Below are 19,276 nucleotides of genomic sequence, written 5' to 3' on the forward strand. Positions count from 1 at the left end.
CTGCCCCCCTCCCGGGGAACCCCCACAGCCCCTCCCTGCCGGCGACCCCCAGCCTGCCCCCCTCCCAGGCACCCGCACAGCCCCTCCCTGCCAGGGACGCCCAGTCTGCCCCCCTCCCGGGCACCCCCCACAGCCCCTCCCTGCCGGGGACCCCCAGCCTGCCCCCCTCCCGGGCACCCGCACAGCACCCCCCCCCCCCCGCCCGGTCACGCTGGCCCCAACCCCACCCCGCCCAGGGGCGGAACCCCGCCCACGGCGCAAGCGCGCAGAACGACCCCCTGAGCCGCCCCGGCCCCGGCCCCGGCCCCGCCCCCTCTCGGCCAGGAAGGCCAATCGAGCCCTGACGCCGAGAGCCCCCCCCCCCGCCCGAAGCGCAGGCCGAGCAGTCGCTGGCCGATCGGGGAAGATGGCGGACAGGACGCAGAGCAGGTGAGGGGGCCGCTGACAGCCCGGCCCGGGGCGGGCGCTGGAGACCGGGACCCGTCACTGGGAAAACACCCGCCGCTGGCCCCAGCTTGGCCCTGCCAGTGTAACGCCCCGAGCCGCTGCGCCCCGCTCCCCGGCTGAAGCCCTCGGCCTCCCCCAGGCCGCCCGGCCCCGCTCCCCGACCCCCTCCCGGGCCGCCCTGCCCAGCTCCCCGGCTGCAGCCCCGGCCCCGCTCCCGGGCCGCCCGGCCACAGCCCCGGCCCCGCTCCCGGGCCGCCTCGCTCCCCGGCTGCAGCCCCGGCCCCGCTCCCGGGCCGCCTCGCTCCCCGGCTGCAGCCCCGGCCCCGCTCCCGGGCCGCCTCGCTCCCCGGCTGCAGCCCCGGGTCTTCCTTGTGTCCGGTGCTGGTGTCCATCATTCAGGAAAGCTGTTCCTGCATTCAGGAGGGTTCGGAGACGACCCATGCGAATGATTAAGGGACTGGGAAACGTGCCTTGTAACGAAAGATGTTTCCAATGTCTTTTGGGAAAAGTTCTCAGTAAGTGGCAGTGCTGGCCTGTGAGTTAGGGGTGGCTGAAGTGCAAGCCGGGCAAAGAGAGGTGGTGTTTGGTTGAAGAAACTTTGGGGCTTCGAGCCTTTCCTGATGATGGAGGAAGAAGCGCCCTAGCCAGGGAGCACCCCATCTGCTTCTCTTTCTCTAAAGAAAGATCTGTCCCACCCTACTGTTCCCTTCCCCTACCAGGTGAAGGGGGGAGGAAAGAGACCGTCACACCTCACTATCCCTCCCATGTAGGGTGTGGGGAAGAGAGAGAATACTATTGCATAAAAGCTCTCTTTCAGTGTCCTTAGATACCCATCCTCTGGGAAATTCCACCAGGTTTTCTAAAATTCCACAGGTTAGCACCTGAACCTCCCACCCCCACTCCCAACTGTATATATAGATTCTCCATCTTGGTAGAAGTTGGGATGGGGAATAGCAGAGATGTGCCACTGCATGGCCTGACACACTGTGTACGTATACTTTTGTTTGGCTGGTCACAGTCCTGCCTGCAGATGTGAACTTGTTTCAGGTCCATTATCGCTTTCTTTCCTGTCTCATCCTGTCTGTGGATGCTGAAGTGCTGCATTATCACATAACCTCAAGACCTGAGTCTGATCAATATTAAATACTACTACTGTCTCCCGTGCCATCTCAATGCAGTTCAGTGTCTCGTTTCTTTGTGTGGGAATGAAATGTTACCTATGATCACATGACTCAGACTTTTTGTCTCATCTGTTTAGTTAGTGCTGCAGAGATGAGAGGAAATGCAAAACAGAGGTGTTCATGAATCTAGATAGAGTCGCTATTTTTATCTTTCATTTCTTGGCAGAGTGATAGATTTTAAAAATTCACATTTAGAGCCCTGAGGATTTTTCTCACTGGTTTATACAGTTGTAAATTGGGATGCTCACGTGTCTCTTTAAATGTATGTTTGATCTTCTGAACTGTGGAGCTCAGTGAAAATGTTGAGAGTAGGTGCAGGTTGGGTGGAATCCGTTAGTACAGATCTACCCAGCTTTCTTAGGCTTCTTTCTTGGCCTTAAAAAGCATTATGTTTATTTCTTTTAATATTAATTTTTGGTTGCAGTGTGAAGATTGCTCCTGGAGCTGTTGTCTGTGTGGAAAGTGAAATCAGGGGAGATGTAACTATCGGTAAGAGAGATTACAATGCTGCTTCTTTTGTCTTGTTCTTCCCCAGAAGCATTGCCCTATTGAATTTGAATCCGTACTTTTGAAAATGGAAGATAGTGTATGGAGCTTCAGTTCTCTGGTAGTCAATAACTACCCAGGATTTAGTGACAGAAGACCATGTGTTTTCCCAGTAAGTTATCTGTGGAATGCTTGCGCCTCTGTGGTGGAAATCTAGCCCGAAGTGAAGACTAGTGCAATAAATTCTGTCTTCGTGTCACTGCTATCAATATTTCCTTTGACACAGTGGAGACCTCAGGAGTGGCACATAAGAACGGCCGTACCAGGTCAGACCAAAGGTCCATCTAGGCCAGTATCTACCGACAGTGGCCAATGCCAGGTGCCCCAGAGGGAGTGAACCTAACAGGCAATGATCAAGTGATCTCTCTCCTGCCATCCATCTCCATCCTCTGACGAACAGAGGCTAGGGACACCATTCTTTACCCATCCTGGCTAATAACCATTTATGGACTTAACCATCATGAATTTATCCAGTTCTCTTTTAAACACTGTTATAGTCCTAGCCTTCACAACCTCCTCAGGTAAGGAGTTCCACAGGTTGACTGTGCGCTGTATGAAGAACTTCCTTTTATTTGTTTTAAACCTGCTACCTATTAATTTCATTTGGTGACCCCTAGTTCTTGTATTTTGGGAATAAGTAAATAACTTTTCCTTATCCACTTTCTCAACATCATTCATGATTTTATATACCTCTATCATATCCCCCCTTAGTCTCCTCTTTTCCAAGCTGAAGAATCCTAGCCTCTTTAACCTTTCCTCATATGGGACCCTCTCCAAACCCCTAATCATTCTAGTTGCCCTTTTCTGAACCTTTTCTAGTGCTAGAATATCTTTTTTGAGGTGAGGAGACCACATCTGTACACAGTATTCGAGATGTGGGCGTACCATGGATTTATATAAGGTCAATAATATATTCTCAGTCTTATTCTCTATCCCCTTTTTAATGATTCCTAACATCCTGTTTGCTTTTTTGACCGCCTCTGCGCACTGTGTGGACGTCTTCAGAGAACTATCCACGATGACTCCAAGATCTTTTTCCTGACTCGTTGTAGCTAAATTAGCCCCCATCATATTGTATGTATAGTTGGGGTTATTTTTTCCAATGTACATCACTTTACATTTATCCACATTAAATTTCATTTGCCATTTTGTTGCCCAATCACTTAGTTTTGTGAGATCTTTTTGAAGTTCTTCACAATTTGTTTTGGTCTTAACTATCTTGAGTAGTTTAGTATCATCTGAAACTTTGCCACCTCACTGTTTACCCCTTTCTCCAGATCATTTATGAATAAATTAAATAAGATTGGTCCTAGGACTGACCCTTGGGGAACACCACTAGTTACCCCTTTCCATTCTGAGAATTTACCATTATTCATACCTTTTGTTCCCTGTCTTTTAACCAGTTCTCAATCCATGAAAGACCTTCTCTTTTATCCCATGACAGCTTAATTTACGTAAGAGCCTTTAGTGAGGGACCTTGTCAAAGGCTTTCTGGAAATCTAAGTACACTATGTCCACTGGATCCCCCTTGTCCACATGTTTGTTGATCCCTTCAAAGAACTCTAATAGATTAGTAAGATACGATTTCCCTTTACAGAAACCATGTTGACTATTGCTCAACAGTTTTTTTTTCTATGTGTCTGACAATTTTATTCTTAACTATTGTTTTGACTAATTTGCCCAGTACCGACTTTAGACTTCCCGGTCTGTAATTGCCAGGATCACCTCTGGAGCCCTTTTTAAATTTGGCGTTACATTAGCTAACTTCATTGGCTAACTTCATTAGCTAACAGTCATTGGGTACCGAAGCTGATTTAAAGGACAGGTTACACACCTTAGTTAATAGTTCCGCAACTTCACATTTGAGTTCTTTCAGAACTCTTAGGTGAATGCCATCGGGTCCCAGTGAGTTGTTAATATTGAGTTTATCAGTTAATTCCAAAACCTTCTCTAGTGACACTTCAATCTATGTTCCTCAGATTTGTCACCTACAAAAGCCAGCTCAGATTTGGGAATCTCCCTAACATCCTCAGCCGTGAAGACTGAAGCAAAGAATCCATTTAGTTTCTCCGCAATGACTTTATCGTCTTTAAATGCTCTTTTTGTATCTCGATCGTCAAGGGCCCCACTGGTTGTTTAGCAGGCTTCCTGCTTCTGATGTACTTAAAAAACATTTTGTTATTACCTTTGGAGTTTTTGGCTAGCCGTTCTTCAAACTTTTCTTTGGCTTTTCTTATTACACTCTTGCATTTAATTTGGCAGTGTTTATGCTCCTTTCTATTTGCTTCACTAGGATTTGACTTCCACTTTTTGAAGGAAGTCTTTTTATCTCTCATTGCTTCTTTTACATGGTTATTAAGCCACGGTGGCTCTTTTTTAGTTCTTTTACTGTGTTTCTTAATTTGGGGTATACATTGAAGTTGGGCCTCTATTATGGTGTCTTTAAAAAGCACCCATGCAGCTTGCAGGGATTTCACTTTAGTCACTGTACCTTTTAATTTCTGTTTAACTAACCCCCTCATTTTTGTATAGTTTCCCCCTTTTGAAATTAAATGCCACAGTGTTGGGCTGTTGAGATTTTCTTCCCACCACAGGGATGTTAAATGTTGTTATATTATGGTCACTATTTCCAAGCTGTCCTGCTATAGTTACCTCTTGGACCAGCTCCTGCGCTCCACTCAGGATTAAATCTAGAGTTGCCTCTCCCCTTGTGGGTTCCCGTACCAGCTGCTCCATGAAGCAGTCATTTAAAGTATTGAGAAATTTTATCTCTGCATTTCGTCCTGAAGTGAAATGTTCCCAGTCAATATGGGGATAATTGAAACCCCCCACTATTATTGGGTTCTTAATTTTAATAGCCTCTCTAATTTCCCTTAGCATTTCATCGTCACTATCACTGTCCTGGTCAGGTGGTCGATAATAGATCCCTAATGTTATATTTTTATTAGAGCATGACATTTCTATCCGTAGAGATTCTATGTAACATGTGGATTCGCTTAAGATATTTACTTCATTTGAATCTACATTTTCTTTCATGTATAGTGCTGCTATAGTGTCTCTATCATCAGACTCTCCCCTAAGAGAAGTCTGTGTCCGATCCATATGCTCCTCTGCAGCAGTCGGCTTTTTCCCATGCAATCTACCTCACTGTGAGATGCATTAGATGTTCTGTCACAGAGCACCCACTTGCAGTGCCCTCACAGTCTGAGCTACTCAGACTTTTAGACTAGAGGGCAATTTCGAAGAAAAGTGGTAGGTTTCAGACTGGCTCCCCTTTCATACACATGTGCATAATTTACACACAGCCCTATTGAAATCCATTGGACTATTCACATACCTAAATTAACTCATGTAAGCATTTGCAGGAGTGACAGTTCAGTTCTTTGTTTTTTGTTCTTTATATTATAGTACCACAGTTCGCATAGTATAATTCCCCACAGAAAGCCTTTCTTTACTGAAAGTTCAGGATGCATGCACATATCTGCATGAAGTCTGCCTGTCAAGAATTAGTGGGGTCCTGTATCATTTGATTCATGTATATACATTTCTAGTCCTAAGCCCCCAATCAACCCAGTTTTTCTGCAGGCAGATTCCTGTGCATGTGCAGAACAGCAAGCAGGATCAGTGCCTGGCCTTTGCTTTTCTTGTGTTCTTTAATTTCTGGACTGAGCACGTCTCCTGTATATGGAGACATGTCATCTCTGTCTGTAATGGCCATTGGAATTGTAGGGTTCAGTTCTCTGTGTGTGTCACTTGGCAGGATTAGACCTCTAATACAGAGTGAGCAGTTATTGCCTTCAGTATGCTTTTTGCCAATCAGAAACTTGGGTAGAGGAAGGAATCTTGTATTTGTCTGACCATAGAGAGTTTCACATAGCCCACCCACTACCCAGTTCAGGTTGTAGTAGTCTAGCTTTCCTGGGGTCACTGATAAAATGAAACTCTGAATGGAGATAGTGGTGTGAGATATTTATTCAGGCCATAGCTATAGGAGCAGGGCTAAGATTGCTTGGCATTCTTACTTGAGAAGCACAGCCTGAAATGTTTCTAACATTTAGATTGTTTTGAATTCTGACATTCTTGAATGGTGATACTCATTGTCCAAGGACATACAGGGAGACAGGCAGATCTAGTCCCAGGCCAGTGCCTTAACCACAAGAGCACCCTGCCTCTCAGTTGAGTTGAAATGTATTTTTCCTGTGTTTCGAGAAATCATGTCCATGTCCCTTTCCTTTGTTTCTGGAATTCTTGTGATGCTGAAGCACACATGACAAATCTTCAAATGATTTCCCCGCTTGGGGCCTTCTCTCTGATTTTAGCAATATCAGTTGTTTAGATTCTGCTAGTAACAAGCTTATCTTGTTTCCACAGGACCTAGGACAGTGATTCACCCTAAAGCGCGAATCATTGCAGAAGCAGGACCAATAGTGATTGGTGAAGGCAATCTCATAGAAGAGCAGACATTGATCATAAATGGGTTAGTAAGAATCTTTACAATGCTGTTGAAGGCACAAATATCTATGTTTAATGCCATCACTGGCAGTCTCAGCAGGCGGCTCAGGACTGAAAGAACATAGAAGATAGATTATCTCTTAGCCCTAGAATTTGTCTCTCCGGATTGGGGCAGTGAGTGGGAAGCCTCAGCTGTGGCTTCCTGTGTTGTACCTGTTCTGACCTAAGCAGAGGACTGGAGTCTTCTGAGCTGTCACTCTAATCTATTTATCAAAAGTGGGGATGCTTACCACAGCTGCACAGTATTAGCTGTCTGGAACCACTTATAATATTTGGAGGCAGGAGAGAGATGGCCCAGGTTTCAGTGCAACATTTGTCCCTAAAACTCTCTCAACCCAGTACTGCTGTTATTGCACACCCTAGTCTGACCACCTCCTCAGCCACAAAGTCATGTTTACACGGCCTGAGAGGGAGAGAAACCTTCATCACTGTGTTAGAAACACAAATTATTCCTATTTGTGCTTGTCAAATACATTTGTCACTTTGTCTAGAAAAAAAAAATTGCCTGCAAAATTCTTCCCTCAACTTCACCGCAAAAACCAGACTGTCAATCCTTTTGAAATAGCTAGCTTAAAATGTTGCAGCACGTTCCTTGAGATTTGTCTGGAGTGTAGGTAGGGCCGGGGCTTGAGCAGCTTTTGCCTTCGCTAGGAGGGTGGTGAAGCACTGGAATGGGTTACCTAGGGAGGTGGTGGAAGCTCCCTCCTTAGAGGTTTTTATGGTCAGGCTTGACAAAGCCCTGGCTGGGATGATTTAGTTGGGGTTGGTCCTGTTTTGAGCAGGGGATTAGACTAGATGACCTCCTAAGGTCCCTTCCAACCCTGATATTCTGTTATTCATAGCAGTATGGTGAAGCAGCAGTCGCAGAGCTGGGGTCCATAAGTTACTATTGCCTACTTTCTGTTTCCCTCTTAAATAGCCTTTCTGAGAGGCAGTATAAGGATGTTTATGAATTAGGAAACGGTCCTCTTCATCCCTCTCTGTGTTCTCAGTATTTCATCACTACTGAGATTCAAAAAATTGACTTTGAGCTTGCTGTGTTGAATTTGAGGTTCATCTCAACCCTCACAGCAGGCTTGAGGTCAAGACAACATTTTACAAAACTTTCAAAGCTCATTAGAAATATTTCCATGACTATTCAAAGTTCTAATTTTTCCAGCTGTCCTTCTGACTAACTCCTTCCTCTGCTCTGTTTGTATCTTAAACATTGCAGCATTCCGTGACTGCATGAGACTCTAGAAACTGACTAGCCTCTCTTCATTGTCCAGGCTGGGAGAAATGGACAAGTAAACCAGCAACCTTATATTTACAATTAAATGAGTAGGATTTAATAATCTAAAATGCTGTAGAGATTCTAGGGAAGGACACTTTTTCCTTTCACTTGATCTCTAAGGAGACACTACCCTTTGAATGTCAAGTTCTAAATGTATTCTTCAATCCTCTTGCAGATATCCTGAAAATATTTCACCAGACATGGAAGAGGTGGAAGCAAAACCAATGGTCATTGGCACCTATAATGTTTTTGAAGTTGGCTGTTGTATCCTTGCTAAGCAGTGATGTAAAATGCAAACTTGAACACGTCAGTATTTGATATTTTCAAAGCCCTGTACAAATGTTAACTGACTGTCATACCATTCCTTTGAGGTAACTAACTTTTATTCCCCTTTTACAGAGGGGAAAAAAGGACACAGAAGAGTTAAGTGACTTGCCAAAGGTAACACAACAAGTCAGTGGGAGAACAAGGGTTAGAATTTGGGGCTTTGAAGAACCACAAGGAAAACAAATATGTGCACTGGCCACAACCTGCTCTTGTCTGCATCACTGAAAGATCTGGAGACAATTTGTGTTCAGCCAGAAGAAGGCAACTCTTGTGGTTTGAATTTGAAACTGAAGTTAGTCATTTGAAAACACACATCTTTATATGAAATAACATGGGGGATTTATAGCTTTCAGGACACAGGAAGCACAAAATCTTTCTGGATTCAATGTGACAAAAAAGAACAAGATGAAATATTAGGCAGCAGTAATTTCCCACACGTTGTAACCTATAGGCTTTTCTGCGTGTCTTGTTGGAATACTATAGTCACAGCTTCAGTGTCCTGCCTAAGCAATGAAAACCAGTGCAGGACACCTGCATAGGTCCATGAGCACTTTCCTTCCTAGGTTGTGGGCTTATGATTTTGAAGGAGAGGTTATGTGATTATTTGTTGGTGGGAATTTGAGATATGGGCTTAGAATTATATATTTTCTTTAACTATAACTTGTAGGTTCACAAGCAATGAAAATGGGAGATAACAATGTAATTGAATCAAAAGGTAAGTGTTACTAATTGTGTCTTCATGCTGAAATATCAGACACTTCTTTGGCAGGTTTGATGCCTGTTACATTATGTTGTGTTCTGTTAAAGCCAGGGGGGCTATGTACTTGCCTGTTGCGTAAGATCTAGTGCATGGGTCTCCAACATGCAGCCTGCGGGTCGCATTTATTTCCTGCGGCCTGCCATAGACGCCAACTCCACTAGCAGCCAAGCTCCCCCTCTAAGCGCGCCATGTCTCCCCCTGAGCACGCCACGTCCCTGCTCTTTCGTCTACCTCCCAGTGCTTGCCACTGCCAAACAGCTGTTTGGCGGTGCTTAGGACTTTTCAGGAGGGATGGGAAGGAGCAGGGATGCGGTGCTCTCAGGGGAGGAGGTGGAGAAGAGGCAGGGCCGAGGCGGGGATTTGGGGAAGGGGTTGGAATAGGGGCAGGGAGAGGGTGGAGTTGGGGTGGGGACTTTGGGCAAGGAGTTGGAATGGGGGTGAGGAAGGGGTGGGAAGAGGTGGGGCCTTATGGACTAGACGAGCAGTCTGAGGTATGAAGTTCAGCATGTCTGATTCTTTGCTGTGAGCAGTTGGGAAGAATGTTAAAAGTGGCAACGTATTTTGTATGAATAGCTCCTTTAAAAAGTTCCTGCAGTGCCTGCAGTTACGGCTATGTTGATAGATTGTTAGTGTAAATCGTCATCTGTGTTACTGACCACATAAGAGATAGTTACAGGTGTTTATATTATATTAAAACCCCTCTTGGCATTACAGTTTTAAAAAAGTTAATACATTGACTTTTAATAGCATACTATATTACCCTTCTTTTTTTTTTTTCCATTTTTGACTATATTTTTGTATCGTTCCATGAAAGGGTTTCAGTGATGCAGCCCTCGGGCCTCATGTGGCCCTCATGGTGATTTGAGTTTGAGATTCCTGATCTAGTGCAGCATTGGTTTGGCATCTGTTAAGTCTTCTCTCAGGCCATGTTCACAGTAGGAGGGAAAGGGACAAAGATGTGGTTTTTAACATGGTAGCTGGTCAAGGCAAACCCTGGTCAGGAAGCTGACCAAGCAGCATATGTTAAAACTACAACTGCCTTTGTCTGCACTAGAATTGTAACATGGTGGTGTTAACACCACACCTTTTTTCCCAGTGGACTGTCCCCTACCCTTGCAGAGTGGTGGACTACATTATTGAATGGCTTATGCCATCTCTAACCCCTGTGATTCCAGTCAATTAGCAGGGTTCCCATTTGAAAGCACAGAGCCCAGCAATTTGAAAGCAACGTTTAATTGTCCTTAAAAGTGGTGAAGAGGGACCGAATGCAGCGGTGGCTTCTGTTCCTGCTGCAGAGCTACTGAATTGGGATCAGAAGGGTTTCGAGTGAATTTTCTAAAGACATTGACTTTTGGATGCTAGTCTATGAAAGCTAAACTTCTGTTGCCTGCAGGCTGTTGGAGCACATCTCCTGATACTTGCACAGATATGAAACGGAGATTGATAACCAAGGGAGACGTGGGAGTGAAATGAAGATTCAGTTGGGCTGTGCCCAGGATATGGAAGGGGCTCAAAGATAGCACGAAGCCAGCTGTGTGGCACTCCCCCTCTTGGGGGCTGCAGTGAGTGCACCTCCCAGGATTATTGATTCACTTTGTGTACACACAGCTGCTCTGCAGTAACTGTGAATGCAGCTTCCTCCCTGTGAGACTGAAGTGATATACATTAGATTTGATTTGCTTGTTGTATAGAGGATCTGTGACAGGGTCGCAGCGCAGGGAAGGTTTTCCTGCACAATTGGATGGGGAAGTGGCTGAGTTGCCTTGGGAGACCAGGGCATGGAAGTGCGAGCACTGTGCAGTTACGTGAAGGGAACAGGGTGAGGGGCAGGTCTTTTGGAGCAGGCGTGAAGGCTGGTAGAAGTCAGGATAGAGAGGGCTGGATGAGCGAAAGGAGGTTTGAGACCAGGATGGCAGTTTGAATGTATGTGAATATTGCCTGTCCTGGCTCGAGGCACTCTGGTTGCTTTGATTGTCTCTGCCTCCCCTTTCCAGCCACGGCAAGGGTTTTTTCTCTGTTTTGCAGCCGTTGTTGGTCAGAATGTGATTCTGACCAGTGGCTGCGTCATCGGGGCCTACTGCAACATCAACACAAATGAAGTGATCCCGGAGAACACAGTCATCTATGACGCGAAGTGCCTTCGCCGAGTGCAGACTGAACGGCCACAGGTGGGTATCTTGTACTGCCAGGGCCTGCAGTCTGCCGCTCCTCACTGAGCCAGGTAGTTCATTTCCATTCATCTGAAGCAGGCACACTACCCCAGGAGAGAGAAGAGCTGCTAAACATGTGATGCAAGACAGGGAAGCAAAGCTGGGAGGCAGATTTGCAGAGCTTTCTTCCAGCAGGAAAACACAGTGTGTCACTCCAAAGAACGGCCCTCCGTAGCAACCCTGCATAGTGCCTCTGGGGCAGCAGGCAGGGCAGCCAGTGGCCCCCTTTGAGGTTCACTATCCTGCTCTTCTGAGAGCACATTTAGTTTTGACAGCTTTTTAACCAACTATACTCTGGTCCTTCACTGGGAGCTTCAATTTAATTTCCTTCCATACAGTTGGTTTGCAGAATGTCAGAATTCACTGGGCCAGACATTGAAGGCCTGTCACCTAGGAAATATCTGGAGTGTGTCTCCCCCTCGCTGCCCAATACAGCATAAACATTTGCCTTGTGCGCTCAGGTTAAGGTTCTGTGCATCTGCCACTTTACATGCCTGTGTTTAACAGTCCATCCTTTGGTCTCCAAAACTTGGAGTGCTGTTTTAGTAATCCAAGGGCCTTGGCCCGGGACCTCTCTAAAGCATGTTAGTGACCAGGTGCCTTGGCTTTACACAGATTGGTGCCAGTCCCACAGTTGGCCCTGCACTCTCAGACTCATGCACTGGGTTAGAGTGCTGTGGCATCAGTGGAGTCTGCCCATATAGATCTTGGGGCAGGATTGGGGTCTAAATTAGGTGACTGACTTACAGAGCCAACTCCACTGTGTTTAACATGCCTTTGTTTCTTACCCCTTACCAGTGCTTGTCTAATTATATGTTGTTCCTACTAGCCACAAACACTGCAGCTGGATTTCTTGATGAAAATCCTGCCAAATTATCATCATCTAAAGAAGACCATGAAGATGACATCTACTCCTGTGAAGAGCTGAGAGTTTTCCCCCCAAGTACCATTCCCTCGTCGGCAAAAGGAATTGATTTGGGAATTTTCCCTCCATTTCTAGCACTCCATACGCACGGGAGGTAGCTGATCTTTCCTCATGTGTTCCATTGGGAGAGAACTTTTTTTGTTTTTTTACTATTTATATTTAGTAAAATATCTGGCTCTGAAGTCTGATTGACAGTTGCCTTGGTTATAATATTGTACACAATTCCTTCTGGATAATGATATCCCCAGTTACTCCTGTGATGTAGGACAGAAATTGTCTTTCAAAGGGGCACAAAAGGGACAGATGATTAAAAAATATTTCACAGCTTATTTTATGCTATTAATAAAGATGTTACCCACCCAGCTTTTTCATTTTAATGACCCTATTTCATCTTGAAGACTTTCAGGGAATAGTACCGTCAAAATGACTAGAGGCATCCTGGCCTAGCAGGGAGAGCCAGTAATGCTGGGTCTTATATACTGGTGTTATGTTAGCACCTCCAGGGGCCCACAGTTTATAATCTAAGTAAAGTTTATAGTCTAAATAGATTAACTCCTGTGCTCTTATTTCAGCCCTGACATTGCCCCCTGGGTGGTGGTGGTAGTGGAAAAGGCACTTAATTTGCCTAAAGCAGCAAAGAGTCCTGTGGCACCTTATAGACTAACAGATGTATTGGAGCGTAAGCTTTCGTGGCTGAATACCCACTTCATCAGACGCATGTGGTGGAAATTTCCAGAGGCAGGTATAGTGTTTGAGGCAGCTCCTCCATTTATTTACTGTGATGCTGCTGCTCTGACTCTTATGGTCTGGCAGAGCCTCAAGGACGTCTCCTATTCTAGTCGGGGGTGGGGAGAATGGCTGGTGAAAGGTTTCTGCTGTTTGTTTTAAATAGATTTCAGAAATTTCAAAAACATCATTCAATTTTCATTCTTTCTGAACCAAAACCCCATCACAAATCCTTTCTGATTGACGATTTAATACCTTTCTGTTAACCGGTGTGTTAAAACACTGGAAAGAAGTTAGTTCAGGAAATGGTGTATTTGATAATCAATGAGTTGTTCTGCCACTGTTTCTAAAACAAAAGGAGCCCTGTTCTGTGTGTGTACTGAACCGTGTCAGCACTCACAGAGAGTTGTGGAACAATGGAGGCTTCAGAGGAAGGACCTCAGGAGTGAATATTGAAAAGTGCCCAAAGCCTGGAACAGAACCTTAGCTGAGACCTGCAGACATTTACCAATCCTTCAACCCAGAATTCATTTTCTTGGTGAAAAGTTGTCTGTATTACAAATATTAGAGAGGGTGAGAGTGGCCTTGGGGAGCTGGATGTTAATTCTAATGGGATTTGTGGGTCTTGAGACCTTAAATCAGTTCTGAAATTATCAACCTGAATGACATTTTGGGGATGGGTTAAGCATACTAGGAGCTGTACTCCTATAACTCCATAGGTAAATAATCACACCCCTAACTACCCTGTTATACCAGTACAATGTTCCAGTGTGGACCCCTACCAGCAAACCTGCTCATGGTTCAGGGAGGCTTGCTAATCTTCCCAAGTGCCATTAAAGCACGGGGAGGAAGGCAGATAGTGTGAGGAGACCCAAAGTCAGTGTCAAGACACTTCAAATGGGCCAACTCATCAGCAATTTGCCCCTCTGCTAATCAGCAGCAGAACAGCATTCACTCTTGGCTGCCATGGGGCAGAGGGCTGGGCTGAGAAACCCCTTTCTCATGTCCCAGCTGTGGCAGGCAAGTGGATCCCAGCAGCCAGGGCTTTTTGGGAGTTGGCCTAGCCCAGAGATAGTCCTAATGCTGCAGTCTTTCATGTTCCCTTGGTAGGTCACCACCTCTGCTCCTCGCTAGTGTGTCCTGTTGTCAGGGCGTGAGGATGCTGTTGGCTCCAGGTGCAGGAGCTAGCAATGCCGTGTGCCTGTGGGTTTCTTGCACTGAGCTGACGTTTTTACCCAGCCGTACAGGATCTGTGGTGTTCTCCTACGAGCTGTTGCTCACATCTCACCTGCGATCCAGGTCTCGTTACCCCAGTCAGTGGTCTCTTGAAGACAGTCATTGATTAGCCCTTTCCTAGACAACATCCAACCCAAAGTTCTTCCCCTCGCACAAGGCATGAGAATGAACGATCCTTGGAGCTGTACCGAGGGAGCAACAGTAGGAGAGTGTGTCTGGGGTCCAACTTCTCACCAGGCCCTCGTGGACTAATTGGGATTTATTAAACAAGAGGCATTTCTCTTGAACTTCAGGCCTCTGGCGGGTGTTTAAAAATCCGAGTCCAAAAAAACCCAACAAAGAACAGCCCCCTTCTCCCCCCCCAAGTGCTAGACTCCCCACGTAACCTGCAGCATAAATAGCTCACCCCCACCTTTCCTGATGGCAGTGCCTTTGTCTTTTAACTGTCACAGGCCGGCAGCCGGCTGAGCTGGTACAGAGTGGGATGAGCGAATGACTGAGGTGTAGCACCTTCGTTACATAGCAGGGCCCAGCCAGGCACGGGGAGGGGAGAGCCACGTCCGAAGCCAGTTAGAGCTTCCAAGGTCAGTACCTGCACTGCACCCAATCCCCGCAGCCTCCTGTAAGGCACACTGCTGGGCAACCAACCCCCCCTCACTGTGGCCTTTTGCTCACCGACCCACCACCGTATTCTGCACTGGCTCTCAGGTCCTGCAGGGCACCCATGTCCTACAGGCACCTCCTGCCTACATGGCTCCTATGGAGAGCTCTGGCCTGCCCTTTCCTATGCGTCCAGCTTCCCGCAGCCAGTGCGCCTTCGTCCTGTCAGCCCCTAGCACCCGCCTGGCCGGAACTTCCTGCATTCTCCCAGAGAGCTCATTTCCCTCCAGAACATCCCACTCCCCCTGCCAGGGTTGGGCGCTTCTCAGGGCCCCCAGGCCACATATCCACCAACTACCCCTGGCCTTGCTGAGTCCCATCCCTCCCCTCTCACTCTGGCCTGGGGTTCGGGGGCAGGCACAGTGGGATATACAGCTGGGCACCCCACTGAGCTGCTGTCTCTGGGATGCCCTGTCCCACCCCATATCTACAGGCCTCTGCAGGGGGCATCACTGCGCATCCTATGCTTCAAACAACAAAGCTGAACTGCAAAAACCACAGAGAGACCTGCTTGTTGGGGAGGGGCAGCAGAACCATGGGTGGAGACCCATAGGGGATGGGCCACACACTGACCACTCTGTCACCCTAACAGCATCTCAGTGCAAGAGGCCAAGGCGCTATCTGGTAGTGAGTCCTAGCTACAGGTCAGTGAACCCCAACTCACTAATGCCATAACCTGTACCTAGAAGGTGTTGGGTAAGCTATAAATGGAAAGCTAATAACACACAAATCATTAGTATTATTGTGTGGTGTGGGGACAGAGGACAAATTCAAAATTACAAACCTATTGGGAATTATGTTCTTAAAGTGTGTCTGCTAGGTAGGGCAGACGTTACCCCACCTAGACAAAGGAGTGTGGTTCTGCCACCTTGAAAGTACTTCCAAGGTACATTAAGAGGCCATGGGAATGCAAGTTATATAAAAGGTAAACACAACCATCAAGCTAAGGGGAGGAGATAACGACTCAGCATCACAACAGGGAGAGGAGTCTACAGGAACAGATCAATTTGCGTTTTAGCAAACACCAGTGGGGGAGGAAACCAGCATGGGGCTAAGAAAACAAAGGAACCGAGCACTTAGGACTTTGTGGGGAATCCTGACCAAGGGAGTGATCAGCCATTTGGCTGGAAGGTAAGTGTGATAAAAATCTTACCTTGAACTAACACTGTTGTTCAGTCTTAACCTTTAGAAAGCGTTGTTTGCTTTTGAGTTGCTTGCAACAACTTCTAACTCTGTCCTTTGTGCTTGGGCTCACTTAAAACCCTATGTCCTCTTGTTAATAAACTACTTCTGCTTTTGATGTGAACCAGCCCACTGCTGCTCTGGAATGGAAGTGATTGTTAATGCCAGTTAGAGTAATCAGCTGGGCAGTTTGTCTCAGTAGAGGAGCAAACATACGTTATTGCTCTGAATGGCCCAGGAAAGGGCTGGACATTGCAGAGCACATGGTTTGGGGAAAATTCAGGACTGGGGGTGTTGGGGTGATAGTCACAGAGTCCCCGAACGATGCTCTGGAACTGTTCCCCACCAAGCCAGTCAGGACTTTGGGGAACCTCCTCTCCCTTGGTGCAGACTGTCTTCAGGGCAAGAAGCTCACACGGCTTCACCTTCCTGGTTCTCTCCTTGGAGCATTCAGCATATAACCCTCCATGCACTTCCCACAGCGAGTCCACCCAGGTGGGTCCTGGGGAAGCCAGAGGGTCCTGCATGCACCCCCACTTCGCTTCGCAGTCAGATGTGACTCTTAGACAGCCAGTAAAACAGAGCTTTATTAGATGACAGGAACATGGTCTAAAACAGAGTTTGTAGGTACAGAGAATGGGACCTCTCAACCAAGTCCATTCTGGGGCCCAGTGAGGCAGACACCCACATCTGCCCTTACTTCCAGTCCCCAGCCAGCTCCCAACTGGAACTCCCTCCCACCCCTCCTTTCTGGCCTTTGTCTCTTTCCTGGGCCAGGAGGTCACCTGATCTCTTTGTTCACTGACTCTTTTAGCATCCCCTTGCATGGGGGAAGGGCCCCAGCCATTTGTTGCTAGGATACAAAGTGTCGGCAGTTTAGGCACACTGGAGACTTAAGAAATGCATTGGGGAAACTGAGGCACCCACACAGTATTCAGAGGAAACATTAAGAACAGTCGCACTTCGTCACAGTGATCTTGCCAGGTGTAACCAAGGCTGGTGGTGTAACCAGCAGGCTGCTGGAGTCAGAGCTGCTGGCCCAGAACAGCTGATCTCCCACACTCAGTGTAACGTGTCTGCTGGCTCAGAACGTCCAGACAAAGGAGCTTCAGCAGCAGAGCATTTTAAGGCATGCAGGGTTACAGGGCTGGCGATGACAGTGACAGAACATACCCCTGTGTTCACACCCTGCACACTATTGTAATAATCTTTGGACAAGGTACGCCTTGTAAGGCATCATTTGAAAAGTCATCATATGCTGGTCAGCATTGTCCTGGTAAAATGTGTGTGACACCTTTGTATGTGAAGATATAAGATTCCCCTGTATGATGATAGGAGTGCATGTTCCAAACTCTCAGAGCATTGAACTGGTCAGGCTTGTCTTCAACAAAGCAGTGTATGTTTGCTTTAAGCAGTAAACAGACAGCTTCCGGGAGCTCCCTCCACCTTCCAATAGTGCTCCTGGACTAATCAAAGGTCATAGGGATGCTGCCATTTAGGTCTTCTGTGGGCAGCGCTTCCTGTGGTGTTTAGTCTCCCAGGGTTTACAGTGCATTGATCAAAGCTCTGCCACAGCTGCTGGAGGATGGTGTGGAAGTGGTGGTTGCCTGGGGTCTAGCCCCCATGATCCTCATTTCACATGCACCCACCTCTTGAACATCATTGGGCCAGTGTTGGGCAGATGGTTCCTGTGAAAACTCTCTACCAGTCTGGGGCACGGACATTATTAGGGGTGAAACTGAGGGTGGAATCTGTACTTGGCAAAAAAAAGGGGCTCTGCCCAGTAGAGGCAGGGTTGGTGTTATTGTACACAGATTCAAAGTAGGGCAGGAGGGTGGGCCAGTCATCTCGGTGATAGTTAATGAAACATCATAGCTAGTGCTCTGTTACTTGATTCACCTTCTCTGGTCATCCTTCTGGGGGTGATATGGTGAGGAGGCATAGGTATGGACATCTAGTAATCGGAGGGTCTTGCACCATAAGCTCAGGATGAACAGTGGTCATCAGACTGAAGTGATGCGGACGGACAGGAAGTCCATGGAGGTGAATGACGTGCACCATTAGGAACTGAGCAGTCATCTGAGCTGAAGGCGAGTGGTCACAAGGGAGGAAGTGAGCCAGCTCGGTCAGTTAATACACAACCTGGCACCTCTGGGGTGTGCTAGGCAGCAGGAGGCCCGCCCTCTCCATTCTATTATTGGGGCTTCGTCCAGAGAGAGGTCTGAGGTAGTCTGTGCAACAGGTTACAACTAGGACGTGGGTGGCCTGGCCTCATGGGTAGGACCAGGCGTTACTCCTAGTGTTTTGTTAGCAGATTTGCCCGTTACTTTGGGGTACACTCATTTATTAGGGTGACTCTTCTGGGGTGGGGGGTGTTCTGTAATTCTACCGATGCGCTGCTTGGGTCACTCGTGTGTTCATATGGAGCTCTACTTCTCCCTTCTTTGCAAGTCCCCTCCCAATGGAGCTATCCTGCAGGACCTAGGTTCCTCAGGGCTGGGTTCCTCCAGCCCCAGAATCAGATGAACACACACATACACATTAACAGAGCAAGTCTGAGTGGACCAGGTCAATCAACACTCTCGGGCTTATATGCCTCTGGACTCAGTCGTCTGGGTCGAGCAGCACTTCCAAGCTGCCACCGTCGTATGTCATAGGTTCAACACATCCCTATCCCCACTTTCACGTTACAATTGTTCTGGTAGTAACCCACTTGATGAGCAAACCCCACAGGATTTTGGGCGCTGCAGGGATCTTTAGCTTAGGTAAGAGCAACGTTGCTGCAGAGCAAATGGAGGAAGCCAAAAACACAAAAGAGTAAAGTTCAGAGAGAAGGAGAGAAGCAACCAGTTTAACCATAAGTTATTTATTGAATAATAGTGATAACCACACAAGAAGAGCCTAAACAAACATAACAGTTACCTTATTAAAGATTACAACACTCAGATACAGCAAACTATACCTGATCAAACAAGTCAAGTTTAAAAAGTTACACCTGAGGTAGAAAACGGGGGGTGGGTCTCACCACTCCATGAAGCTTGAACTGGTCGAGGTTACCAGGTGATGGTGGTAGCTCAGGGCACTGAGTGCTGGAGACAGGCAGAGCCCCCAGTACGATCAGTCAGGAGAAAATGAAATCCCAGGCGTCAGCACACTGAGGGCTTGTCTACATCACAAAGTTGCAGCGCTGGTGAGGGGGTTACAGCGCTGCAACTTAGGAGGTGTACACATCTGCAGGGCATCACCAGCGCTGCAACTCCCTGTTTGCAACGCTGGCCGTACTCCCGTTTT

General features: G+C 47.2%; 1 protein-coding gene across 2 annotated transcripts; it reads left to right on the top strand.

The window, feature by feature from the left end:
• Positions 1–355: 355 nt before the first annotated feature.
• DCTN6 (dynactin subunit 6) lies at positions 356–12,546 on the top strand. Of its 2 annotated transcripts, none has more exons than XM_030565269.1 (7): positions 356–429; positions 2,053–2,117; positions 6,546–6,651; positions 8,135–8,223; positions 8,954–9,001; positions 11,072–11,214; positions 12,086–12,546. In XM_030565269.1, exons 1-7 carry the CDS (start codon positions 407–409, stop codon positions 12,182–12,184), a joined length of 573 nt encoding a protein of 190 aa, XP_030421129.1. In that variant the 5' UTR covers positions 356–406; the 3' UTR covers positions 12,185–12,546. The 2 variants fall into 2 exon arrangements, with proteins under 2 accessions (XP_030421129.1, XP_030421128.1); XM_030565268.1 differs by lacking the exon at positions 356–429 and adding an exon at positions 772–962.
• The last annotated feature ends 6,730 nt before the right edge of the window (positions 12,547–19,276 follow it).

The sequence above is a fragment of the Gopherus evgoodei genome, chromosome 5, assembly GCF_007399415.2.
Source record: "Gopherus evgoodei ecotype Sinaloan lineage chromosome 5, rGopEvg1_v1.p, whole genome shotgun sequence".
NCBI lineage: Eukaryota > Metazoa > Chordata > Testudines > Testudinidae > Gopherus > Gopherus evgoodei.